The sequence below is a fragment of the Amphibalanus amphitrite genome, unplaced genomic scaffold, assembly GCF_019059575.1.
Source record: "Amphibalanus amphitrite isolate SeventyFive unplaced genomic scaffold, NRLGWU_Aamphi_draft 000144F_arrow, whole genome shotgun sequence".
Lineage (NCBI taxonomy): Eukaryota > Metazoa > Arthropoda > Thecostraca > Balanomorpha > Balanidae > Amphibalanus > Amphibalanus amphitrite.
In genome coordinates this window covers 853,516-880,732 of record NW_024881639.1, presented here as the reverse complement: position 1 = coordinate 880,732, position 27,217 = coordinate 853,516, and the positions used below count along the sequence as shown (strand labels likewise).

The 27,217-nt window shown below is 51.0% G+C and overlaps 4 protein-coding genes across 6 annotated transcripts; 1 reads left to right on the top strand and 3 right to left on the bottom strand.

Annotated features, from left to right (window-relative positions):
• Window positions 1-32: 32 nt before the first annotated feature.
• On the bottom strand, window positions 33-6,414 carry LOC122382677 (adapter molecule Crk-like). 3 transcript variants are annotated; one of them, XM_043368332.1, is made up of 7 exons: window positions 6,255-6,414; window positions 4,342-4,408; window positions 3,095-3,272; window positions 2,659-2,808; window positions 1,502-1,630; window positions 1,156-1,248; window positions 33-877 (listed from the first exon to the last, which is right to left on the bottom strand). In XM_043368332.1, exons 2-7 carry the CDS (start codon window positions 4,374-4,376, stop codon window positions 665-667), a joined length of 798 nt encoding a protein of 265 aa, XP_043224267.1. In that variant the 5' UTR covers window positions 4,377-4,408; window positions 6,255-6,414; the 3' UTR covers window positions 33-664. The 3 variants fall into 3 exon arrangements, with proteins under 3 accessions (XP_043224267.1, XP_043224269.1, XP_043224270.1); XM_043368334.1 differs by having other exon boundaries at window positions 6,203-6,392; XM_043368335.1 differs by lacking the exon at window positions 6,255-6,414 and adding an exon at window positions 6,210-6,221.
• Window positions 6,415-6,679: 265 nt separating this feature from the next.
• LOC122382671 (proteasome adapter and scaffold protein ECM29-like) lies at window positions 6,680-20,025 on the top strand. Its single transcript, XM_043368327.1, has 23 exons — window positions 6,680-6,727; window positions 7,513-7,643; window positions 7,958-8,074; window positions 10,762-10,880; window positions 11,366-11,512; window positions 11,729-11,995; window positions 12,265-12,475; window positions 12,723-12,808; window positions 13,007-13,202; window positions 13,504-13,730; window positions 14,196-14,400; window positions 14,675-14,944; window positions 15,224-15,358; window positions 15,754-15,874; window positions 16,262-16,446; window positions 16,707-16,811; window positions 17,075-17,278; window positions 17,560-17,695; window positions 17,928-18,117; window positions 18,273-18,479; window positions 18,862-18,976; window positions 19,468-19,668; window positions 19,897-20,025. Exons 1-23 carry the CDS (start codon window positions 6,694-6,696, stop codon window positions 20,023-20,025), a joined length of 3,738 nt encoding a protein of 1,245 aa, XP_043224262.1. The 5' UTR covers window positions 6,680-6,693.
• Window positions 20,026-21,065: 1,040 nt separating this feature from the next.
• Window positions 21,066-22,094, bottom strand: LOC122382670 (venom protease-like). Its single transcript, XM_043368326.1, has one exon. The coding sequence runs from the start codon at window positions 22,092-22,094 to the stop codon at window positions 21,066-21,068; it is 1,029 nt and encodes a 342-aa protein (XP_043224261.1).
• A 4,013-nt stretch (window positions 22,095-26,107) lies between these two features.
• On the bottom strand, window positions 26,108-27,084 carry LOC122382683 (venom protease-like). Its single transcript, XM_043368346.1, has one exon. It carries the CDS (start codon window positions 26,921-26,923, stop codon window positions 26,225-26,227), a length of 699 nt encoding a protein of 232 aa, XP_043224281.1. The 5' UTR covers window positions 26,924-27,084; the 3' UTR covers window positions 26,108-26,224.
• Between the last annotated feature and the right edge of the window lie 133 nt (window positions 27,085-27,217).

Here is a 27,217-nt window from a genome sequence, read left to right as displayed (position 1 = left end):
ACCTGGACATCTGGCCCAGCATACACATGGGGTCTAGGATGCAGCACAGTATTATTCCACAACTCGACCGGCGCTGGCGCGCAGACAGCATACAAAAATCGACCGGAGCCGGCCTGGCTGGCCGCCCCGCACCCCTGACGAGCGCCGCGGCAGCTTCGGCCCACGGACGCGCACCAGCACAAAACAACTCGCCGGCCCGTCACTGCCGACCGCCCACCATCGTAACGGCTACACGAGCAATGACAAAATAAACAACACGCTTTACACAATCACCTGATTGAAAAGGGATAAAATATTGGGTACACACTGCCTACCAGAAAATCGAGCGACGTTTGGCAGGCAGGAAGAGAGATGGTTGCTTCCTAAAAGCTCTGGTAAGGCACCGCTGCGGGACAGGTGCCTCTCTCCTGAACACAGGACCGGACGGCTGGCCGACACACCCGTCCACAATTAGTAAAAGCGGACTGTCTAACACAGGAAGCGCCGTCCTCTTCGAGTTCCGCCCGGCAGCGGCGGTGGCGGCGCGGCCACTCGGGCCGCCCGCCTCTCCGGGCCGTCCGGCGGTCGGCAGGATACCGCCGCCCAGCGGACTGTGTGCGACTGCAGCGACACTCTGCGGCGGCGCCGAGAACCAACGTCTCTCCCCCACGAAACGGCAATGTCACTAGCGCGCGTCACCCTCCTGTAGATCCTGCACAAAATCTACGTGTGTGAACGGAAAGTGGCCGTGTTTACCGTTCAGCTCCCCCTCCCATTGTCCATTGATGTTCATCTTTGTCACTTTGATAATGTCACCGACCTCGAGTTTGAGCGCCGTCTTGTCGTAGGCGTTTGGAACGCGCGCCTTGTTGACCCGAGCGTCGGCTGGAAGCTGGCGCTGAAACGCAACACGCAGGCACGTCAGGACATGTATACAGCATCTATCGTCTACATGAATGATGTAAAATTGCCCGTGACCCATGACCTCAACACCCTAACTGATGAACGAAAACATGAGCAACATAGCTCGGAACAACATAACACAGACGCTGAGTCAAAATGCCTAGGCCTGACTGCAAATGTACGTGGAGCACATACCGACTCAGTGAATGATCCATGTTCATCCCCAAACAGTCGGCTCGGGCGGCGTGCGCTCGCCTCTCCCGGCCGACTCACCTGTAGGTTGACTTTGGGCTTGGCGGCTGCGTCCTTGGCGGCCGGACTGGCGCCGCTGGGCGCGCCCGGCGCCACCGACGGCGTCTCCTCGTACTGGCCGACCGGAGGGAGCGGGCGCGGGTCAACACCAGGCCACAAACGGGGCGAGGCACGCGAAAAAGGCAAATATCACACAATACATCGGGGTGACAGTGGGACATCATACACATTTGAACTAACGTTTTTCAATGACCTCCACCAGCTGCTTTATCGCCCAAACTGAGTTGAGCGTCTGACACGCTAGGTTTTCCGCTCCTCTCAGTCTCGTAACAGGACAGTCAGCGCTATGCCCCGGGACCGGACTCACCTTCTGTACGTAGGGCACGGGGATGGAGCCGGTGTTTCCGACGCTGTTGCGCGCCGTCCACCACTGCTCCTCGTCCTTGGAGATGATGGTTAGCACCTCACCCCTCTTGAAGGGCAGGTCCTCCGCGTCCTGCGTCACCACAGAGAACAGCACCGTGAGCGAACAACAGGTGTCGGAAATAGATGGTGACGCCAATTGTCGCTATCCGGCTAATACGTCGTCATTGCGTTCAACTTACTAATCACAAGACAAAATACATGCCTCTTCTACATTTTTTTAACCAGGTTCTTCGCAAGTCAACTAGATAAATCGATCACGCCATTCACTCGTCTTACAGTAGAAATTACAGCTACGGCCACTGCAACGCATCACAATCCAAGATTCTTACAGATAAGGTTGGGACACCAGTCACGTGACCCTTTTTCCTGCTTTTCCCAACCCTCCTCACGATTTTCATAAGCCTTGATTTATCCTTTTAAACACTTTGCGCAGAGGCGTTTGTAGTTAATTTACTTACAAAAACTAATTCAATGATATTTGAAATAAACAAACACATATTTACTCGCAATCTCAAACAAAAGTTGAATTTATTCGCGTCTCATTAGATTAATCAGCTGGCAATCATCATCCATCGTCCTCGATGTAGTCGAACTTGGCGCACTCGGATAGTGTTCGAAGTTTGTGACGCTTACTAGTTGCTATGGCGACCGGGCAGTACCTACGCTTTTCATTCGCCAACAAGTGATCGCGGTCACGCTTTTGAACACAGTCTTTATGCGTCAGTTTGTGTGACGCGTCATCTGAAACATATTTCGTGAGGCTCCAAAACCATTCAATTCATCTCCTTCAAAAGAAGTGTTTTGTATTATTTTCGATATCTTTTTTCGATATCTTTTTTTCGATATTGCTAGCTCCATTCATCATATCTTGCGTGAGGATAGTCATCACTCGGGGACCAGTCGTTGAAAGCAAGAAACAACGATGAGGAGAAGGTCTTGTAAAAAGTCGCAGCGATTGCATTGAGCATTAAATGACGAAAATATTTCTACCTCCCCACCGCCTCAGGCGATCACGTGCTGTCACCCACCTGTCACAATCGACGATCCCGCAGCAGCACTCGGCTGCAGCAGCGAACCCGGTCCCAGCATCAGACTCACCCGTCCCTCGAAGTCGTACTTGGCGGTGACCTTCTCTATCCGTTTGGGCGCCGGCCGCACCAGTGGCGTGGTGTCCAGGTAGTGACACTTGTAAAAGGCCAGCAGACTGGCCAGGTCGGGGAACTTTTGGTCGCCGATCCGGTACTGGACCTGTCCGAGGACGCGCTGAATCAACAGGCGGCCGTGGATTGACCGGGACCCAGCAGTAAGCACTCGAAACAGCCGTAGACGCTGAGCAGCGCACACGAACACAACGTCGCACACCCGCAAACAACAGCTAGAACGTTGGAAGGCAACAAGAATATACGAGTATGTAATCTAAATACGTCACATTTACAAAAGAGCTTGTGCCACACCAGCTGTTACCAGAAGACGTTTGTAAAAGCTAATACTGAAAGCAGCGAGTGCGACAAGTTTGATCGATTGTCCCACCCACCTGGTCGTCCTTCTGCATCTTGTTGATGATGTAGTGTGAGACCTTGTTATCCTCGCGGACACAGAGCACATAGTCTCCCTGGATGCTGGTGGAGTCTCTGACGAGGAACACGCCCCCCTCTCGCTCGGACATGAGCAGGTCGGTGGCGTCCTGGCGCGACATCTGACCAAAGTACCAGCTGGAACACACAGCCAGGCCACTCAGTCAGTCCAGCGGCGGTGTGGCACCTCAGACCTATTTGACAAACTAGAAGGGAGAAGGCTAATACAAGCCTCATTGAAAAAATTTGTAGGTAGTACACGGCTGTTGTCCCCGACCGATGCCGAGTCGCCGGCCGGCCCGCGTGGCTGCCGAGCCGGCCGCTGCGGCCCCGTGGCGCCCGAGGTGTGTCTGACCTGTTGAGGTCGTGCGCGGGGAGCGCGTTGATTGGTCGCTGGTGTCCCGCGGCGCGGCGGCGGGACACCAGCGAGGTGATCTCGGGAGGGTGAGCCGTAGGCTGGTTTAGTGGGTTATGCTGTCTGGTGGGGGGGGGGGGGGCGGAGTGGAGCTGAACTCTGGAGTTAATTGTGAGAAGTGCCAATAAATCTCCATTGGTTAAACTCAGCGGCTGTGACGAGAACTGAGAGACGGAGGTGACGGAAGTGCGTGGAGTGACAACAGGCCACAAACGCGTGTGACTTTGACCCGTCCTACTTCCGCGGACCTCGGCATTTCTCAGCTCATTGGGGTGTGTGAGGAGGGGGGGGGGGCGGCCATCGGTGTTTCGCCATCGAAACACAGAGGGCATAACTCGTTTCCCGTGTTTCGCCATCGACACCGGGGAAAGGAGCATCTTTCCATACAAGGGGTGCGGCCAGTCGGCTTCGGCCAACCTCGCTATCGAGGCGTCGAAGTATCGGTATATCTGTCTGCTCACGGCGCCCTCGCCACTGAGGAGCCTTGATCAGGCAGCAACTGTCGCCTTCCTCACCGATCCTGTCCCAATTTTGACCTCCTAATCCCCTTCAGCCAATGACAAAACCAAAGTGTCGCCAGTGCATGTGAGTTGTGAGCCAGAGGACATTGTGGCGACATTGGCAGTGATGAGTTACATTCATTTAGTGTTTGTCTTTGATGAACTCTCAGCAGTGCCAAAATCACAGCAGCTAATTCATGCCTTAGGTAAATTACTTGTAGAAGTGATTGAAACTTGAGAGGAAAAAGCAGGATCAGTAGAGGGGTCAGACTGGCATACGCCAGGAGCTCACCTTGATCTGTCATGTGGATCCAGTGTTGCAGCCATGGTTTATACACTCACACTTCCAGATAAGGTACCTGTAACACAAACCCATGGGCTATAAAATTAAGAGACAGTGAGCAATGCTGTGACCACATCTGGTCCCAGTCAATCACAGCTATACACCACTAGCAACAAAGGTTAATATATCATGTTCCCAATTTCTGTCTATCATGACATATTTTGCTTTCCTTGATAGAAACAAGCAAACCTTGTCAAATGTCACAATCTGAGTTAACCTGTTGAACATCCACTCATTTTCAACCAGTTTGCTTCCCTGGTAAGCATCACTAGACAGCATTTTGCATCTCAATGGGTAAGTTCAGATATTCAGTATATTTAATATAACAACGATGAGCAGGAATTGCTTGCATTATCAATTAATAATTAATTTCACTGTTACTGATAAGCAGGTTTACAGTTTTACACTATTTTGGTGGAAAGGTCAAGCGATGGAGTCTGAAACTGGCTCTGTGCACCTGTTTTCCCATCCGCCCAAATTTTACCTTAGTATGCACACAATATTTAAATATCTGCACAATACTTAAACAATATTTGGAAATTCTTCTACTAATAAAATGGAATATCTAAGAAAAGTTAATCTTAGATGACTGACTTAGACTAGCCTTAGATGGTTTAGTTCTTGGTTTAGTTATCTATTTTTTTCAACATTTATTGACAAACCATACAAATATGACACAAGTATATAATAATCGAGGGCTCTCAAGCCCAACAAGGACAGTCTCTGTCATGGCTTCTGACACGAAACAGCCGATTTCCCGTCTATGCTAAGGTTTAGTTATATATTGTATGTTCAAAATGGGTAAATGTGAGCAATGTGATGTTCAAAATGTGAGCATTAACATTGAACAATTATTTAGCAAAGCCATTGCATTACCACAACAGCATAAAAAGGGAATCCATCTATCAATCAAAATCCAAAGCTCAGGCATCAGTTATTTGGTTTCCTATGAAAAATACAAGCTTATAAGTTATTTAAATAGGTACTCAATATTGCTAAAATGAAATGAGCCTAGAGAGCAGTGAGCATGATAAAATAGCTTCCACCAAAGGATGTGTATCTATATTGACTTATGGTTTATTTACTAACTTTGTTACACTGTTGGTAACCTCTTTATGGTTTGAAGAAACTCTAGACCACACATGACCCCATCAAGTCAGGGTAGCAAAACTTACTACCACCTACTTTTAGTTACATCCAGTACAATTACCCATGCAAAAATTACAAATTTAATATATCTTATCCAGAGCAAATGGATTCAAAGCACATCAATATATTTGAAGTGATGCATTTACAAAAAAAGATACCTCAACCTAAGAAATATCTATTATCACTTATTATTATTGAAAGCTTTTGTACCTTATCAAATGTATCTAGATGTAAGTGATATGAGACACGCTTATAAAAATAGCAGGGATAAGTAGGTAGGTACATACCTACCAAGCTAACATAATAATCATAATTTTGCCTATGCCATAGGTACCTAATCATTTACATATATCAATATCAAACGAACAAAAAAATGATTTTGATTATTTTGCAGAGGACAAAATTGTTTGAAGGACAAGGTTTTACAGGCATAAATAATTATGTAAAACAGTGAAATCCAGCACTGCCGAAGCAATTAACATGCAATATAAGCATAATAGCACCCAATATAAGCAATATAAGCAGAATAAACTCATCAATTAATAGATAAAAATGAATGAAAAATATTATATCAAATGAGCATGTCAGATATCAACAATCAAACACTAGATAACTAAAGCCAGATATTTCGAGTTGATTAATGAATGAGATTTACAATTACATCATACTCCTTGTCCTGGCGCTCATATGCAACTTTATGTTGTTGCTTTTACCTGAAAGCAGAGCAAGTGAAAAGATATATTCACTTGGATCCTTGCTTATGACAAAAAGATAGAAAAACGTATCGCTGAAAAATATTTAAATACACTACACTATACGCCTTCTCCAAAGAGAAATATGTGCAAAGCGAATTGATATCCATTTTTGACGTTTATCCCGCAGCTTAGACAATAACAAAATATGGTAGCGAATGGAAAGTATTACTCTACATATTTGCCTTCAGAAAATTCCTAATTTTTCCTTTAAAGTCAACCGCTTTTTAAGGTAATGCAATTGCATTTCAAATCAATAATTAATTCCATGTTCCTCTAAAAAAATTCTGATATGAGCTATTGTTAATAGCCAAAAAATGCTCAATTTTGAAATAATTAGCTTCGGTTTGCCTTCAAAACGATGAAGGAATTGTTGTGCTGTTTCTGCAAGCTGATAGTCATGGAGAATCCGCCGGTGAATCAAGATGAGCTTGGTATGTTTTTTGACCTTATATTGCAATATTTACTAAATTTATGCATTCTGGCACAACGACATGATAGCATTCATTAGTTGTACCTCACCAGATCATATATTGGCTTGTTACTAATGTCTTTTGATGCTGGAGACGTTATTGACGCGGCCTAAAACTGAAAACCATCAATCTCCATAACATTTTGTGGAATATTCTATTTTATTCTAATCCACGATTATTTCAATTGCACGGTGTTGATTTGATATGGATTATTTTCATGAAATCCAGTTGCAAAATACTTTGTTGGTATTTTAAGTCTGGCTAAGTAGGCTTGGACACTTATTTTGCCCCTTTGCAAATCAAATTTAGCCTTGTATTTATCTTAAGTATTTTAGACAAGCTGCATTTTTCTATTGATTGATTCCAACAATGTGTTGATTAATTCAAACTACCAGAAAGCAACCCATTGCTTCCAAAGCCTAACATACACCAGTCACGAATAAATTGCGCCCAAATCAAAATTTAGAGTTCTGCTTATTGAATCGAGATTCATGGTTGTTTAAGCTCTAAAAGCAAATGTCTAGGTCTATGCCGTAGCCCACTCTTTTTTTAAACATTTTAAAACTCATGTTCTTCTGCATCAGTTTGATTTCACTTGGGTCAATCTAGTCTGTTTATCATAGCTTGATTAAAATTGATTAAGACATTTTTGCCTTCTTTTTTTTCAATCAAAGTGTATTTTTATTCTTGCTTTACCATATACAAGCAAGGATAAATAACAGATAGATTGATTTATTTTGTTTCAGCTCTGGTGGAGCGGGTGTTTCTGCGCATTGGGTCAGCAGAAACTGATGAACAATTGCAAAATGCCCTTACCAAATTTTTGCCACCAGTTCTGCTCAAGTTATCCAGCACACAGGAAGGAGTTAGGAAAAAGGTTTGATTTTTAATATGATAATATTGTGCTAAAAAGTTCAAAGGGTACCTACAGTACTTGCTTGAATTGTGTCCTGTTTAACAGACAAAATATTAGTTTAGGATTGATAACAATTAAGATTTGATGTTTTGCAGGATCATATCTGAATGAACCACTACTGTCTCTTAGCCACTTTTTTAATTGTGATTGCCATAGTGTGTAAACAAGTTTAAATACTAAGAAATGATCTATGTTATTGATGGTGACTCAAATGTGACTCACATATGTTACATGTGTGTACATATGCTAGCTGTGACCAGAGGGTTCTTGAACAGGTGATGGAGCTACTGGTTCATGTCAACAAGCGCCTCAAGAGCCGTCCAGTCGTCCAGCTTCCAGTGGAAACTCTGCTGCTGCAGTATCAGGATCCAGCTGCCTCTAGCTTCCTAAAGGTGATTTCTGCTGGCGCTGGTAACTGATCACTCTGTATCAGGGTGAGGAGATGCTTGCCAAAAATCGCTTGGTACCTAGGAGGCTTGGGCAAAGAAGCCTTAATTTTGATGCTGGAAAAGATTCATTGGAAAAGCCAATCCAGCTAGAAATTACTAGATTCATTCAGTAATTCCTAATTACTCCATGAATCTAATTTCATTCATTAACCCGCGCCCTGCTGGGGGTCCTGGATTTCCACGCCCTGCTGGGGGGGGGGGGTGTTTGAACACCCCCCCTTCTAACTCGGCTCCTGGGCCACGTAGCGATACGCGGAAGGCGGCGTTCGAAAGAGCGTCAAAAATAATGACGAAATCACTTCGGTCAATTTTTTGGTCAGGTCAAAGGTCAGGTCACCAGAGGTCATTGAAGGCAAAATTTCGCCGATTTCCAGGTCGAATGTCGAAAATTTCCAAGAAGCCAACGCATAACTCGGGAACCAATAGAGCTACAGCGCCGCGGAAAAGCGCATTCGATAGCCCTATTAACGCCCTTTCTGAGTAATTCTCTCAGATTTGACCTAACGTCAACGGTTTTGCCTGCAGGGGGCAAAAACTGCAAAAATAGCCGATTTTTTCGGAAACAGTTTTTCTGCAATAACTTTTGACCCAAGCCTTGTACGAGCTTACTTTTACCGGCATCGTGTTCCTCTCGTCAAGACGCATCGAATGAACTATAACTTGACCTTGAAAGGTCAACTTGAAAATTTGACCTCAGGTCAAGGTCATGACCTGACCGGAAAGGGTCATGTTGCATATCAGTCGATCCGTATCGTCTAGCTGAACACATCTAAGGCGTTTTCATCGCTCTAGCATGCCTCTATCAAAAGTTATTTGTGAAAAACTGTTAGATACCATTCGTGACCTAAGATGACCTCAGGGCATAAACAGGGGTCACGGACACCATTTTCATGTTCAGTGTGTCTAAACCACTTGTAATTCAGTGTTTGGGAGTGTGTATAATGTCTTTCGTCCAAAAGAGGCGCATTTCAATTTTCTCCCATTGACTTATAATGGGGAGGTCGCAAAATTGACCTGACCTTAGGTCATCGATATCAAAATTCTGAGATATACATTTTGTACATGCTATTGCTCTTAGCAATCGCTGAAAGTTTCAAAGCGATCGGTCACTCGGTGTAGCTATGACAGACATTGAAACTTTTTATGAGGTGAGGTCACTTCAAGTGACCTGGTGACCTGACCTTGAATGACCTTGGTCTGAAATTTTCACAACATGTGTAGAATTGATGTATGATAAGGTGTACCAAAAACGGCGGCGCTCCGCGCCGCCGTTTTTGAGATATTCGCGAAAAACCACAAGGGGGGGTGTTCAAACACCCCCCCCCAGCAGGGCGCGGGTTAATTTCTTTGAAACCATGGGGCCTTGGGTACCATACCAAATTCTCAGCATCCATGGACCATGAAGATCTCAGTAAAACAATGTTGCTGCTAGGGTACAGTGGTAACTCAATCAAAGGCCCCACAATGTAGGGACACATAGGCTTAACTATCAGTGACTGGTGAGTCCACACAATATTATTTATATTATTTATGCAAACTGTTTTCTTACAAGGTGAAGGACCTTTTCCCAACTTCATGGAAAAGGCTTGACTGGGCAAGTTCCCTACCAAAGCCCTTGATTCCCTTCCTCCTGGTTGGGTCTTCTTTTCTCTGGTTATGTCAAAATTCAAATAGGTAATAGGGTGAAGTCGTATAAGAGTACGCACTTAGTGGATTTCTTGCTCTCATTTGTTTAATATTTGAAAGAAAGAAATCGCAAATAGGGAATTTTAAACTTCACTGAATTAGCCATCAACCCATGGGGCAACGATCCTTCAGCGTAAATGGAAGTGGTCTAAAACTGAAATTTTCTGAACCGCTGCAGTTGCGTACTCTTACCATATGGGGTGTGTAAGAGTACGCACGCCAGGCGGGTGGAGTACGCAAGCATATGAACACACACACCTATGCAGCTTGTACTGCCCAAATGCTTAACTTCAAACTGAGAAGGCATTTAAGTTCATTCTAGTATCCAAAAAGAAAAACATAAAATAAATCTTTCAAGTCTATAAATCAGGAAATAATCATGTCGTGTGTTTCTAAAAAACAATGCACAATCAAAAGGGAGAATAACTCGTATTTGGAAGAATTTCGGGTACGCATCTGCATCACAGTGCTCCATTGATGATATACCTACAAAACAAACGTCATTGAGTGATAGATTAATAATTTTATATTTCTGTATATTCGATTTAATGTATAATTCTGCGTACTCTTACCCTCCTGAACAGTGCGTCCTCTTACCGTACATGCAATTCGCTCACAAAACAACCCCGAAACGTTGTGCAAAACTTCGCAAACAGAATATTGCACTGCACAGTATTTCCCAAGATAACCTCAGAAGTTTCTCACAACAATCACGGAAATGTACCTTATCTCAACTGCCAAGTATCAAAATTATTGTACCATACCAAAATAATATCATAACGCTCGAACCCGCGTTGCTAAGCAACCGAAACAGCTGATGCGTACTCTTATCGCCCGCGTACTCTTACCCGCCCTTACCCTATTGTTTGCTTTGCAATTTGCATGTCAAACATAGCTCATCTGTACTCAATGTAATGTTTGACTTAGGTATTGGTGTGTTTCAGAACTTTACTGTGATTTATGTGAAAATGGGTTTCCCAAGACTGGAGCCAGCCAAGCAGGCTGAGCTGGCAATACCTCTACTGCTGAGCATAGAGGACAGTCCTACTTCACATCAGGACTCGTAAGTCCAATTACCAGTGCCTAGTTACCTACCTCTGCTAGTCCAGGAGTAACACTAGAGGGATGGGATGATTTTTCTCACACCCCACTAACCAAACTTCTTTGGCTATACAGTGACAAGTGGTTCATGGTGTTCCTAGAAATTTGAGTCATTTTTAGGCCTGACAAAAAGTTGTCAAAGGTCATCAAGCATTTGTTTTATATAAGAAATTTACTCTTTGCCTGATAAAGTCATAGACCCATATCACAGAAAAGTTGTCAATAGCTCATCAAAATCTCAATCTGTAAGTTATTATCTTGAGTCACCTAAGGTCAACAGGTTTTCCCCAGGATGGCAGAAACAACCATGTACATTGTACCTTGCACCTACACACACACATGTATCTACACACTGTCCCAGTCTATTCTTATCATCTCACCGACTTGTTTATTATGTCGCTCTGACGTCGTGCCCGCCCGCGCGCCTGTCCTGGCCACTGGCTGCAGGCTGCTGTCGCTGGTGACCAGCGTGCTGGCCACCGCCGATCTGAGCAACGAGCGGGGCCGCGCCGACATCGACAAGCTGAAGGAGAAGCCGGCCGTGCTCACCCTCCTGCTGGACTTTATCCTGGACCTGCTGCTGCTGCCTTACGGGTGAATACCGTCAGCTGTGCGCGCCAGCCGCCGCTCCGTGGCGCCCTCCGGTAGCGGAGCTCAGTAGGTCGCAGGACGATAAATTGTGTATTTCAAGACCTTTCTTTGATACGGGTGCTGGTCAGTACAACAATTTCATAGACTCTTGTCGGAAGAGTGTTAATCAGTACTGAGTCGAATATGTCCCTCCCGTCTCTGACCCCTGCCTGTTGGCAGCGTGACGTGGCCGCCGCCGGCCGCTCAGGGCGGGGAGGCGGCGCCGCCGGTGCCGCCGCCCGGTCTGTCGGAGAAGGCGGTGCGCCGCGCGCTGGGCGACCAGCCGCCGCCGCCCGAGCGGCTGGAGCGGCTCAAGGCGGGCCTGGTGCGCTTCCTGTCGCTGGGCCAGCTGCCGGCCGGCCGGGTGGCGCCCCATCTGCTGGTGGCCATGGCCGACACGCGGTTCACAGTGGCCAATCTGGCCGACATGGAGCTCAGGCGGCTCTGGTGAGTGAGTTTGGAGGAGAGAGTAGTGACGATTTGAGTGAAGCAGTGTGTCGGTGTAGGAGATCGCATATGAGGACAGAGGAACTGATCTTTTTAGTCGATTTAAGACTGTGTAAGTCATTTGTGGACCCTGAAACGTTCAATTTAGGAAGCATACACGTTTGATGCTGAAATACAAAAGATGATAATGCCTTGATGATACCGGAATTATTCGTCCTGTCTTCTTTCGAGTGTTGTTTTATCTGTACGTCATACGTGTTCTGCCGCAGTAACCTGGACTGGGAGGATCCGACGCTCATCAGTCAGCTCTGCTCCCTCTATCTGGGCACGCTGGTCAACAAGAACGCGCCGCCGTCGGGCCCGGCTGCGCCGCCTCAGGAGCAGCGCCGCCAGCCGGTCGGCACGCGCATCCGACTGAAGCTGCTGCCCTACCTGTGCCGCTCAAAGACGGCGGCCACCATGTTCCCGCAGTCGGTCCAGGTAGGTATTCACGGCGGACGGGTGGGATGGGCTGAAGCGGGTGATATTTCGTTCTTGATCAGACTGAGTAGATGGATGCCAACTGTCGTAACTCGTAGTAGCCCCTTTCTGCATTCGATTTGCTTCGGTAGGTCCACATTCACCTCCATAGGGTAGTCGTAGTGAATCGTTGTTATTCCATTGCTTTAAGTGAGGTGTGCGAATGTCGTTTCAGTGAATCATTACTCACGTGCCCGTTTCTTTTCAGGTGATGTTTGACAGCTTCTACGGCACAAATACCAATCCCAAGCTGAAACTGCAGGCCCTTCAGTTCATTATACAGATAATCCAACAGTGAGTGTCACCCTTTATGCGTCTCACATGCTCGCAAATGGTTATTTTACTCTAGCTAAACTGCGTCATACATTCAGGAAACAGTAGTCTATTGCACTTTCTCCGAACTCTCGCCCGTTGCTGAACTGGTCTGAGTGGTCCGAACAGGCTGACTGTTCTGTGATATACTCTCTGACGCTGCCCCGTATGCGCCGACAGCTCAACAGAGTCCCGTCTGGCGCCGCTGGGCCCCATGGTGCTGGGCGTGCTCCACAGTGTGCTTGCAGAGGAGAAGACGGACCAGCGGCTGCGCTCCACGGCCTACACGGCCATCGGGCGGCTGGGACAGAAGCTTCCGGCCGTCATCTCGCGCGACCTGAATGTGGTCCGGGTGCTGTTCGACGCGCTGGAGCAGGTGAGACGGCCGGCGCCCGGCTTGAAGGCGATACCCTGTCGTCCGTCCTTTCGGGAGCCGACGTGTAAAGGGAGTAGCATATGCCTCAATTGAGGCATGTAATGTTATGGAGTGCTAGTCACTGGTTCAGTGGGAAAGTTATTTTGAGCATCTCTTAGTGAATCGTCACTCACGTGTCGGCATGTCATGTCTGGGGTAGCGACTGGCTCAGCAGCATCCTGCAGTATGCAGTGATGTGCTGTGCTGCAGCTCCCATCGCAGTTTGTTTGACACGCCCCACCCGTTTCCTGTGACTCTGCAGGAGGAGTCGGAGACGGGCCAGTTTGTGCAGGACACGCTGCAGCTGCTGGGGCCGTCGCTGCGCCGGCTGGACGACGCCCAGCAGACGGTCATGGAGGCGCTGCTGGGCAGCTGCCTGGAGCGGCCCAGCGCGCGCGCCCGCCAGGTGGCCGTCCAGTACGCGGCCGTCGTGTTCCCAGAGAGCCACGCCGTGTCCCGGCTGCAGCTGCTGCTGGCCACCGCCGACAGGTGAGTCCGGCCGGGGGCTAAATAACTGCAAGCCGGTGGTTGGCTGTAGTTTTTTATCTTTATTTAATTTTTACTTGGGTAATGTGACCAGGGCTGCGGAGTCGATGGATTTTCGGCGACTCCGACTCCGACTCCGACTCCGGCTTTCAATAACCAGCTCCGACTCCGACTCCGACTCCGGGCAGAATTGTCGACTCCGACCGACTCCAACTCCCGACTCCGATTCCGCAAACCTAGCAGGGCTGCGGAGTCGACAGATTTTCGGTGACTCCGACTCCGACTCCGGCTCGGGTTTCTAAAATCGACTCCGACTCCGACTCCGACTCCGGTCACAACTGTCGACTCCGACCGACTCCGACTCCGACTCCGACTCCGCAGCCCTGGATGTGACTATATGGACTGATACCAGCTGTGTGGTGAAGCTGTGGTATTGTTCTTAGTTTTCTGTCAACCTTTTGGTTATAGCCAGGAGGAAGTTGCTGCCGAAGCCCTGAAACATCTCAAATTGGACGGGAAGGATGTCCAGGACAGCTCGAAAGCTAGCGACTTCCCGGACTTTGCGCAGATGATCACGTGCATCACGAGGAAGATCAGCGAACGCGAGTCCAAGAAGCAGACGACTACGGTGGGAAACAACGTGCTGCCGTTCCCGCCCACTGCCTTTGCCATGGTGAGTGCAGACTGGGACCGTCATCACTTTTATAGATCGGGCCGGCAAGCGCAAGCATTTTGGACCCGAGTAGCAGTTATGTGTCCATGGTGTATTCGGGCTTCAGTGACAGTCATTGCTTTCAAAAACGTGCTGTTCCTTTTCTCAAAAGCTGTCTGTGCTTGACACGAGCCGTGCTGGCCGTCAGTGACGGTTGGCCTTTGACACGGTCCGCACCGCTGGCCTTATGACTCGCCTGTCCGTAAATGACGCGCCCATCCCACTCTCCCCGCAGATGATCCGGTACCTGAGCCTGTGCCTGCAGCACCAGGCGGCTCCTGACCGACCCGTCAGCACGGAGCTGGTCCGCGGCCGCGCCGCCGGCCTGGGCGCGGCGCTCCAGTCGCCGGCGCTCGCCGCGCCCGTCGAGACGTTCCTGGCGCTGACGATACGTCTACTACGCGCCAGTGTGACAGATGCGCCGCTGTTCTGTCTGCTGGAGACGGTGGCGGCGGCGCCCGGCCGACTAGCGCCGCTGCTAGCCGACCAGCTCGACTGGCTCAAGGTAAGACGAGAACCGGCTGAGTTTACGGCTTCACTGTGATCACTGTAAGTTACGTAAGTTACGGACTCGCTTTATGAAACGAGGCCCATATCACTGTTTGGTGGTTTTGAGCAAAAGTACTGTACTGAAAGCTCATGGTACTGAAGTGAGTCCCGCTACTATTTCATTTTAGTTTATCTTTGTGTAATTAGCTTAGTTTACTGGCTCCTGGGCGGCTCAATATCAGATGAAATCTGATAGCCGAAGCGAGTTCTCTCCCACAGCCTCTGTTCCCCTCAGACGCTGGTGTGTTATCCGCGGGAGACGGTGCGCGGCCACGCGGCGGAGCTGTACGGCGTCGTGGCGGCCGCCATCCAGGACGACAAGCAGTTCGGGGAGAGCCTCCGGCTGATGCACCAGCTGGCCACCAGCAAGGTGGGGCACGGCGCCGCCGCTGGAGACGGGGGAGGGTAGTACGGTGACGAGGGGGGACTGACCAACGGTACCGGCGCAAACACGGGGAGAGCTGCACTGCTAGCGGGGAGATAATCGTGGTCCGGATACGGAAAGAATATTCTAATGGTGAAAGTGGTGGTGTTCAAGCAGGATTACGCTGGGAAGACAAACATCTTCGAACTTTGAGCGGCCTGTGCTGACCGGTCTGTTATTGCTTGGTGACTGGGTGTGTCTGAGTCAGTGTATCTGTCACAGATTGTCAGTTCTGTCTGTATGTCCACCTAGGTGCTGGAAGAACAGCACGGTGGTACGCTCGGCCTGGCTCAGTGTCTGGGTGTCTGTCTGAGTATGATGTCTGTCTGTCTGTCCACTAGGTGCTGGAAGAACAGCACGGTGGTATGCTCGGCCTGGCGCAGTGTCTGGCCCGCCGCGCCAGGGAGAACCGCCCGCCCCAGCGGACTGACGAGGTCGTCATCCAGCTGACCGCCGACCTGTGTAAGTTACCAACACCTACACACTGCGCCGCAGGGAGCAGGCTGTCACTTCCGCTCGGTATACGCGGCTACATATTTTGAATGCATAGCGGAATATGCAGCCACAAATTAATTGTGATATGTGAATGCGTAGATAGTTCTCAGCTGGATAAGTTCGCATGTTAGTCGCTTTGTTTCAGTCGGACCGCCCTTCGTCGTATCTTCGGAGTCAATGGGGCCAGTTGCGGTAGTATTCCCAGCCGAATGAGGTCACAATGTGCTGCTGAATAGGCATCTGTCATGACTGTGGGAAGGTCTCTGCCTGGTGCCATGTGGCAGCTCTGCTGCATGTGTGTACACCCCCGCTTTACGCCACTGACGCCCTGCGTCCCCGTCCTCTGGACCGCAGTGGCTCACCTGGAGTCGAGCCAGCCGGCGCTGCAGGCCGCCTGTCTGAGCTCTGTCTCCGAGCTGGGCAGGACCGGGCCGCTGCCGGTGGCCGCCGGGCCGGCCGACCAGCGCAGCCCGCCGTCACTGCACTACGTGGTCACCACGCTGCTGAAAACGGCCACCAGCAAAAAGCTGCCCTCCAAGGTAGGACGTACAGCCCGCTCCAATCAACATACACCAGCTGATGTACCAGATGGCTGATATTTTTTATGTGAGTTGTAACAGCATGTTCTGTCACCAACTTATCTCAAATAAGCGTTCTGGCAGTTAATATTTACAGAAGCACACAAGAAGCTGAAGTCCATAGCAAAATCAAAATGTTCGGGTTTTTCTGGTAGGTTATACACCTCGAATGGCTGATGAAAATATGCTGCGCTTCGTAACCCGTCCGTCTTTCTCTACAGATGCGTGAGCGTGCCATAGTCGCCTGCGGTCTGGTGTGTGTGGGCGACCCCGGCCTGGCGTTCCGACGGGAAATAGTGGAGCACTTTCTGTCCGTCTCCAGCGAGGTTAGACTCGGCACCGAGCTGACGCTGGTTTCTTGCATCCTAGCACGACTCCCGCTGGGTGCCTGTGATTTGTGCTTTCAGGTATAGTGTCCCCGTCCGCTCTGGGTTCGCTGTGCCAATGACGGTCTCCCCCCCCCCCCCCCCTGGGTCTGGCTGATGGTCTCTGATAGCCTCCCTTGGGTCCGCCGTGTCCAGCTGATCGCTGATGATCCCCCTTGGTCTGTCGTGTCTTCACGGTCTTCCCCGGCCCGCCGTGCCGCCAGCTGGACGAGCTGGAGCTGCAGATGGCCGTGGGCGAGGCGCTGGTGGGCGCCGTGCTGGGACCCCAGTCGCCGGAGGCGGCCGACCCGTGGCGGCCCGCCGAGCCCGGCCAGACACCGGAGCAGCCGGCCGGCGCCGAGCCGCACCGGCCCGAGCAGCTGCTCACCTGGCTGCTGCGCCAGCTGCTCGAGAACCAGCTCACACAGGTGAGCGTAACCGTCCCAGCTGCTCGAGAACCAGCTCACACAGGTAACAGCCGCAACTTACACAGGTAACTGTCCCTGCAGTTACGTAGTGCTCGATGGACAGTCGCGGATTAAAGTGGTATTTTCTAAAAGAATGAAGCATGCAAACCCATGCTGATTTCGCAAGGTATCATACGTACCGTGAATTACGTATTGCTTACTGCTTACTACATAGAATCATACCGCGGCATTTGTGTACGGTTCACCTGAGACCCGAACCTGTTGTGTTTTGTGTACCGCAGACACACCCGAAGGTGCGTCAGTCGGCCGCCGTCTGGCTACTAGCCCTGGTGAAGCACTGCCAGCATCTGCAGCGGCTCAAGGACAAACTGGCCGACATCCAGGCGGCATTCATGGAGCTACTCGCGTCGGGAAACGGTACGTTTTGAGTGAGGGTCGACCGTGGTGTATTGATGCCAAATTTTTTCGATTTTTTTCGATATTGTCCTTCCTTTGTGAACTGACTGCAGGTTTGGAAGGCATTCGTGATTCTCAGGTGCAGCTTAAGTTTCGAGTGTCTTCAGTCTTGCTATACGTTCACGCTTGTCCGCCGTTGTAACTATGAGCCTCTCCCGTCTCCCAGACGCTCACTGAGTCCTTTGCTCGGCAGACCTGGTGCAGGAGGCGGCCTCCAAGGGCCTGGCGCTGGTGTACGACTCTGGGGACGAGCAGCAGCGGGCGACTCTGGTGGACGGCCTGGTGGGCGCGCTGACCGGCTCCGCCGCACGGCCCGCCACCCAGAAGGTCACCGCCGACACCAAGCTGTTCGCCCAGGGAGAGCTCGGCAAGGACCCCTCAGGGTGAGACAAAGGGCGCGGCCTTGTGGTAGGCTGTGAGTAGATCCATGTGAGTAGGACTCGTCGTTGCTGCGACCGCCGCCCGAAAGTGTGTGATGTCGCCATGTCTTGATAGCAGTTGCTGATTTCGTCCAACACCAACTGTCTCGCTGCCGCAGGGGCCAGCTGTCCACATACAAGGAGCTGTGCTCGCTGGCCTCCGACCTGAACCAGCCCGACCTCATCTACAAGTTTATGACGCTGGTCAACCACAATGCGGCGTGGAACTCCCGGCGCGGCGCGGCGTTCGGCTTCTCCTCTATCGCCTCCAAGGCGGGCGAGGCGCTGACGCCGCACCTAGCCAACATCGTGCCAAAACTGTATCGGTACGTACTGGGCGCTGGGAGCGCTGTCTACACGGGTCGCCCTTCGACCCTTTTCACGCTCACGGTAGACCCTGACCTCCGCTGTCCTGAAGAGCATGCATTGCATATTGTAACTAGGAGTCTCGCTGTCGGATCCTATTTTTCGATTACGCTCAACCACCTGTAAGAATCAGTCTAGCCAGTGCCTGGCCGACATTTCAGATAATATGCTTGAAGTACTGTAGTACAATTTCCTGCTGTGTTTTCTCTAAAATATTCCCGAGTTATTCGTTCACTACACTGTCTGGGTACCGGGGCAGTCCGTGTCCGTTTTACGTGCAGCTGACCAGTGACCAGACCAGTGTTACCAACCAACCACTGACCAGTGCCCCGTCCCCGTCAGGTACCAGTTCGACCCGAAGCCGCAGGTGCAGCAGACGATGCGCTCAATCTGGTCCTCGATCGTTCCCGAGTCGACCAAGACGGTTCAGCTGTATCTGCCCCAGATTATGGACGAGGTCAGTTATGTGCCGTGTATGACAAGTGCTAGCCGCCTCATGGACGGCCTGTGGCGAGTGGTGTCTGCTGAGCCTGTGGCGAGTGGTGTCTGCTGACTCCCCTGTCTGTGTGACAGGTGCTGGCCCGCCTGACGGACGGTCTGTTTAGCGGGTAGTGTTGGGTAACTCCCCTGTCGTTCTACAGGTGCTGGCCCGCCTGACAGACGGCCTGTGGCGGGTGGTATCTGCTGAGCCTGTGGCGGGTGGTGTCTGCTGAGCCCCCTGTTTGTCTATGTGACAGGTGCTGGCCCGCCTGACGGACGGCCTGTGTCGGATGGTATCTGCTGAGCCCCCTGTTTGTCTGTGTGTGGCAGGTGCTGGCTCTGACCTGACGGACGGCCTGTTTAGCGGGTAGTGTAGGGTAACTCCCCTGTCGTTCTACAGGTGCTGGCTCGCCTGACGGAAGGCCTGTGTAGCGGGTAGTGTAGGGTAACTCCCCTGTCGTTCTACAGGTGCTGGCCCGCCTGACGGACGGCCTGTGGCGGGTGCGCGAGTCGTGCTGCGCCGCGCTGGCCGAGCTGCTCTGCGGCGCCGGCCTGGACCCGGTGCTGCCGCGGCTGCCGGAGATGTGGAGCACACTGTTCAGGGTGCGAGACGACATCAAGGAGTCGGTCCGGCTGGCCGCCAACAAGACGCTGGAGGTCCTCAGCAGGGTGAGTGACGCGGGGTCGGGAACGGAGGGTCGGCTAGTCTGCTGTGCGGGGACATACAATTGCTAATACCTTCGGCGGCAAGTGACGAATGGATGTTGATGGATACGGTCCGACGCGTCCGTAGTGAAACGCTTTCTGCGCAAGTCGTTCGTCGTCAGGAGGACATGAGCCTTGTGTTGGTAACGCGTGTGTCGACCGGAGCCTGAGATGTGCGTGCTCTTTTGGCAGGTGTGTGTGCGGCTCTGCGAGCAGCAGGAGTCGGTGAAGACCAGCGAGCAGACACTGACGCTCGTCCTCCCGGTGCTCCTGGAGACGGGACTGGCCTCCACCGTCAGAGAAGTGCGGGCCATCAGGTAAGGCCATGCCATTTAGAATGTGCTTACTCGAGCCGTGTAAACTTGTGAGGTCTACCTGTCGTAGGTTGAAAGATCTCTGTGGCAGGAAAAAGAGTATCCGCCTCCGGTCCAGGCAAAAAGAAAATGGGTGGAAGCCTTATTGCTTCTCTATCTGATAAAGGGACAAACCTATTCCGCCTCGGTATCTAACAAGCTGGTCAGTTCGCTCCCGAATGCCGGTATACTATTATTAATTATTTTGTCGTCGTAGATATGGTTAACTTCCGCAAGTCTGGTGTGATTCATACCGCGACTGCTGCCGGCCGCGGAAGGCGGGCTTCTCCGGGAAATGTGCAACTCTCGGAACGGACTATGATCGGAACATGTTCCGGGTATGACCCGTCGCACCCAAGGACGACGGGACCGGTTTGTACTGCTGCCGCCGGCCGTGTTCCAAGCGAAAATGAAGTAGACGATGGGATGATTGGTGATGTATTTGTGGAAATTCCATTCGCCCTTCGGACGAATGCAAATTAAAACAGTTAACATTTTGTTTCCCCTTTGCTTGTTTTATATCGATATGGAGCCCCTTAACGGACGGAAGTTTAAATATTAGTCACTTGGGCTAATGGGCACTGGATAGTGGATAGCATGCCTTGATTGCCTATTGCCCATTACCAAACTTGCGCCCCCAACCCATCAGGTCTTATTGCGTCCTGACGCTTTTAACGTGTGCACCGATTAACGTTGGAGGCTGCTTGGTAAAAAAGTAACTTTCGATGTTGAACGGCCTGATTGTCGATTGCGTGAAAATTAACATTTTTACTCGTATTGTACGTCAAAAAAAGTTTACTATTGAACTTGACGCTGTGATAAATATCACAAATGAGATGCAATGAAGCCGTTATTAAGATACTATTGTCCGGTGCCAAAAGTGTTTATTTGTACTTAATTATCAGCGATTTCGTACTAGACACCTATGGGGGCCTGCTGGGCACTCATTGGGGCTTCAGATGAAGCGAATGGGGGTAAAAACATCACAAACAATCAAATCACAAACAATCAAAGCACCGCACTGAGCTGGCTGAGGATCCAGTCGATGTAGGCCGACACCTTGGTGTACAGTCCGGGGAACTCGGGGTTGCCGCAGCCGACGCCGGTGGAGACCACACCCACCAGCTGGTAGGTGTCGTTCTCCAGACGCACCATTAGCGGGCCGCCCGAGTCGCCGCGGCACGCGTCGCGCGGCTCGCCGTCCCGGCTCTCGGCGCACACCTTGGTGCCCTGGAAACCGCCCGGGAAGCGAGTGTCGAACTGCGGCACGCGCCGGTAGGCGGTCTCACAGACGGATGGGTCGGCCACGCGCAGGGCCACCTCCTGCAGAATGTCCGAAGTGTTCCCACCGAACTCGAGCAGGCCCCAGCCGGCCATTTCCACGTCTCGTCCGACGTGGTCGGCGCCGGCCGGCGGCAGGCAGATGGGCGACACGTCCCTGGTGACAGTGACGGGCGCCGCCAGCCGCACCACGGCCAGGTCGTTCTGCGCGCCCACGTACTGCGGGTGGCGCACGATGCCGGAGACGTTCCGCTGCTGGTGCTCCACCTCGTCCAGCCGGTTCAGGTCGTTGTCACCGATGCGCGCGCCGACGGTGCCGGCCTCCTCTGGTCGCAGGCAGTGGGCGGCCGTGAGCACGTGCCGGTCGGTGATGAGGGTGCCGCCGCAGAACCAGCCGCCCAGACCGGCGTCCGTCCACCGGCCGAACAGCACCATCCACGGCCACTTGCCCACAATGGCGTTGATGCCTCCCACGGCTGCCTGGATCGGTGGCTCGGTGGAGAGCTCTGCGACTAGTTGCGGTATCGGTCTAGCCATCTCGAAGTCAAAGGTCGGCGTGTTTGCGCTGCGTTTAAGCCTGATGAATCGTACGGTCTCTCGGGGCAGACCGCACTGTTCTGGCAGCGGTGACGACGGCTCCGGGACGGGCGGCTCGGGCATAGGTCCTCCTGTGACCGGTCCTGTGACCTCCGGACCTCCCGAGATCTGCCACGGAATCGCCACCTGATCGGCCGGGCAGCAAACGCGGGAAGCCATGCCGGAAAAGCCGCAGATCTGCGGCGGGTGCCTCGACAGATCCTCCCTCGTTTTGTACAGCGCGCACTGACGAATATTGACGCACTTTTTGCTGGTATCACCACACAATTTCCTCACAGACGGCGTGAACATCAGCTCGGAGCCTGAACTCGCACCAATGACTGCGGCGATGGCCGCTAAATAGCACCACTGGGCGCGCACCATAGTGACAGCGTGGCCTCCCGGCAGCCCGCCTCAGCACACCCGGTCCCCCGCGCTCTGTGGCACACACTGAGCGCCGGCTCGGCCACCCCCGGCCAGCGTACAAATGCCTATGTAAATTAGGTTCGCGGTTCCAGCCACTTGCGGCCGCCGTCCGGCCGCGGAGTTTGCGCAGTCGACACGTGAAGAGGTTACATATAAACAGTGCCGGATTTCGGTCCGTGCGGCCTCAGTCTCCACTGCCTGCACGGATCTGTTCACCGAGCTGTCATCTGCGCAGCCGTAATGTTTGCACAGCTCGCAGAATCTGCTCGGCCTCGACTGTGACTCCGCCGCTGACCCAGAACATTATTTTAGCCCTAGTGGTACCTCGATGTTTTTTTTTTTGTGAAAATAAGGTTAGGAAAAATAGGTCAAGCAGCAATGTATCCTCAAAGTTCATTGTTCGTGAAATTTAGTTCTTAAATTACAAAGTTTTATGTAAAGTCTTAATGTAATTGCCCCGGCTCTGATCGTCTCACTGGACAATCAACGCTGTCGCCGCGATAAAGCAGCGCCCTTTGCGCCAGCACCCTTTTTCGCCCTTTGTTTTGTAGCACGTTGAGTTCCTATTCCTATGTTCAACATATTAGATGGCACGTTGCGTCAAAGATCGATCGCCTTTAAAATAGTCAAAGATTTTCACCTTAAATGTTAAATCCTCTCACATACTATGCCTCAGTTGAAGGGCCATTGGTTTTATGGCAGCACCCTTCATTATTTGCAACACACCTACTCTTGTAATGCGTGATGCCGAACGTTGCAGCAAAGCACGACCCACATCCGTCCAGCCGCCTTTCTTACCGTTTTTGGCGATTACAATCGTCGACCAGGCCGAGCGGACGGCAGTTACATGATCGTGACGACAGGAGCAGCTATCGGACTTCCCGCAGCGCGGGCGCCGAACACAGAAGCGCTCCTTTGGCGCTGGTCGGTCATGCGCAGGAGATTGTCAGTCCGTGGGGAATGCCACTTTAGCTCCGCCTCGACGAACGGGAACAAAGGCCGCTGCTCGGTCTGTGACTTGTCTTATGGATTTTACAACTACATGTTAACATGTATATGGACGTTCACTAATCACTGATCCTCACGGAATCTGAAGACACGGTGCAGCATTCACGACGTATCAGATTCGGGTCGAGTTGTTCATCCTTCACTAAATTTGTTCAAGGGAGTTTGATATGGTAAGCTTTATTTTGTGTTTGTGACTCTTGGTTATTTGTGACTGCACTGGCATTTTCACAGCCGCAAAAGATGGGGTTTGATCGGAACCTCCCCTCCCCCCCCCCCACACACACACCCGCAGCCGTTCGTTCCCTGATCAAGCTGGAGCTTCACGGAAAAACCGAGCATCTTGCTTTTGACGAGAGGAAGCCGATGATGCCCAATTTTAAGGTCCTAGGTCATCGGATTACCGTTCATGTCAGTTCAATGACCCGAATGTCGTGAAAATTGGGACCTGATAGAATATTTTGAAATGATATTGTTCGCAGTCTTTAACCTCCCCCAGCCCCTTCCCCGTAGGTGCGAGAGTTTAGTCAATTGGAGGGAGTTCAACGTTGTCTCTTTTTGCTCACCCTAAACGACCAGGGGAAGAGCAAAGTATGTCAATCACCCATTGAACATGAACTTTGTAGAACTTTCAATGCCACTTTCGATGGTCTTTAATAACATGACCGAAGGACGTCTTCAAACTATGTTTGCTTTTCTGTCTACCACCTCAGACGCATCTTTCACTTGGTCGCGTCCCATCGTGTCAATTACGTTTTCTTTTTATATTTCATTTAGCTAGTCCAACATTCAGACAGACAGCAGTGAGCAGACAGCCATTAGTTACGGAGCTCATACGCACCTCGGGCTTCACAGATAATTTATTGGGCAACACCAGGCTATCATCAGTGAAGCTATCGTTGCTGGAGCTTGGTGAGACCTACCTAGCTAAGCGGGGTTTACAGCAATTCATTATTCGGATACTTGAAATAACTAGAAATAATTATTTACGACCTGGCGTACACGATTTACATTACCCTCGCGATTATCGATTCTGCCTTTGAAAATTTATCTAACATAGCCGTAACCCTCGCTAGTCGTGGTTCTTCCACGCCATCGCAAGATAGTTTACAGGTTACTATGTGTTGTTTTACTACCAGCAATATGAGGTTAACTATTGGATCCACATCAGGCCTTCCTAGTATCACCGACTTGTAATCATTTATTTGCAGCCTAAACCTTTCCTTAATCAGACTTAATATTGCTCCCCACAAAGGCTTTACATCAGCGCACTCAAAGAAAAAGTGTTTGAGGTCGTCTACTACAAAGCACTTATGACACAGCGGGCTTCCTATAACATCTCTGGTATACAAATAATGACGAGTGGGAATGTACCTGTTAATAATTCTATAATGTAATGATTGCAATCGCGTTGAACTTGTACATTTGTAGGGTATTTCATATATTGCCCGCCAGCTGCGTGGACGAATCCCGTAATGAGCCCACCTGCCAACAGCTGCCGGCGTTCTAGGCTCCGTCAGCATTCTGTAAATGTGGCGACTTCCCACCTGCTCGATTGGCAGCCTTTTGCCATCTATTTTAACGGTGATACTAGTGCGGCTGGTCAGATCCAATTTACAGCCCGGGTTCTGACGCAGTACTGTTTTCCATCGGTCTGGAATCGCGGCTGCAATGCTTTGGATCGTCAAAAAATCAGTTTTTATTGATGGATATTTGAGTCTAATTTTGCAGCTATTCATAATTTTTCCCTCATCATCAACAATATCGTTAATTAACTTAACGCCGTTAAGGTACATGTCTCTAATAAAAAGCGGCTTCCCTCTGATCACTATCTCGTCATTATGCCACACGCTTTGTAATTTAATTGCCGATGCGTCGTTGACGTCTTCCTGGCACAGGCTTTGGAAGCTTGTAATGACTTCCTTATAATACACCGGTATCTTCAGTAGATTTAAAAAGTACTTGCAACTTTTGATCTTAAGTATATCACTAAGATTAAATTCTCTTAATCTTAACTGCAATAGTTTTCTCCAAGCCGCTCCCGTGTCTTTAGCCATGCGTTTAATCCAGTTAAATCGCAAAACCGTGTAGAAGAGCTCCACGTCAACGGCATTCAGGCCACCATTTTTTATGCTTTGGCAAAGTGTACCTTTCGCTACTTTGGGAGGCCTGCCTCTCCAAATAAACCTCATAACTTCACTTTGTATTTCTCTCAAATCTACCCTTGCGATCGTACAGCACGATGCTACAAACACCAGCTGTGAGGCCAACAGTGCTTTGGCAATCACGACTCTACCCTTTATTGTAAGACTTCGCTGCTTCCATAAATTTATGGTATTTTTTACTTTTTTGACAATGGGGGATGAATTATCTTCATTACATAACTCTGTAGCACTAAACCATATTCCTAAAATTTTGACCTTTCCGTGGGCTTCGATGCCACATACCGCCTCTCGCTTTTGACGCATCGTTCCCAGCCACATAATATTACACTTCTGTATGTTAATAGCGAGACCAGACACTAATTGGAAATCGTTTAGCATTTCTAGCACATTATGCACAGAATCTGGCTCATTCAGAAACAGAGTCATGTCATCCGCATATTGGGTCAACTTTATTTCCTCACCAGCAATTTTGATCCCCCTTATGTTTGCCGACGCCCTAATCTTAATCGTTAACATTTCCACAGCCAAGTTAAACAACAAACCGCTAAGCGGTGAACCTTGAAAGGTTCCTCTGGCACACTGGCACATCGATTTACGTTACCCGACGAACTTTTCCAAATGATGTGATGAAACGTCTTGTAAAAATGATCAGTTGTCAGCATTGTGCACAAAAGAAGGCGAGAAGAGCGCCAGATGCGTTCTTTTCGCTCCGGGTCATGTGAGCTGGCTGAAGATCCAGTCGATGTAGGCCGACACCTTGGTGTACAGTCCGGGGAACTCGGGGTTGCCGCAGCCGACGCCAGTGGAGACCACACCCACCAGCTGGTAGGTGTCGTTCTCCAGACGCACCATTAGCGGGCCGCCCGAGTCGCCGCGGCACGCGTCGCGCGGCTCGCCGTCCCGGCTCTCGGCGCACACCTTGGTGCCCTGGAAGCCGCCCGGGAAGCGACTGTCGAACTGCGGCACGCGCCGGTAGGCGGTCTCACAGACGGATGGGTCGGCCACGCGCAGGGCCACCTCCTGCAGAATGTCCGAAGTGTTCCCACCGAACTCGAGCAGGCCCCAGCCGGCCATTTCCACGTCTCGTCCGACGTGGTCGGCGCCGGCCGGCGGCAGGCAGATGGGCGACACGTCCCTGGTGACAGTGACGGGCGTCGCCAGCCGCACCACGGCCAGGTCGTTCTGCGCGCCCACGTACTGCGGGTGGCGCACGGTGCCGGAGACGTTCCGCTGCTGGTGCTCCACCTCGTCCAGCCGGTTCAGGTCGTTGTCACCGATGCGCGCGCCGACGGTGCCGGCTTCCTCTGGTCGCAGGCAGTGGGCGGCCGTGAGCACGTGCCGGTCGGTGATGAGGGTGCCGCCGCAGAACCAGCCGCCCAGACCGGCGTCCGTCCACCGGCCGAACAGCACCATCCACGGCCACTTGCCCACAATGGCGTTGATGCCTCCCACGGCGCCAGCGGCTAAGTCGCTGTCTGTAGGAGAGCCTGGCGCTGGATTCTGGAAAGGCGCCTGGAAAGGGGTCTGGCGTTTGAACCTTCGTCGAACAGTTGGTCGTGGCTTTCCGCACTCTCCTACTGGTAAAACCGGCGTAGGCACGCCTGTCAAGGGGCCCGCGTCGCAGCACACGCGGGGCACCAGGGCGGAGAACCCGCACGGCCGCGGCCGGTGTCTGTGAATCTGCTCCGCCGTCTGGAAGGCGGCGCA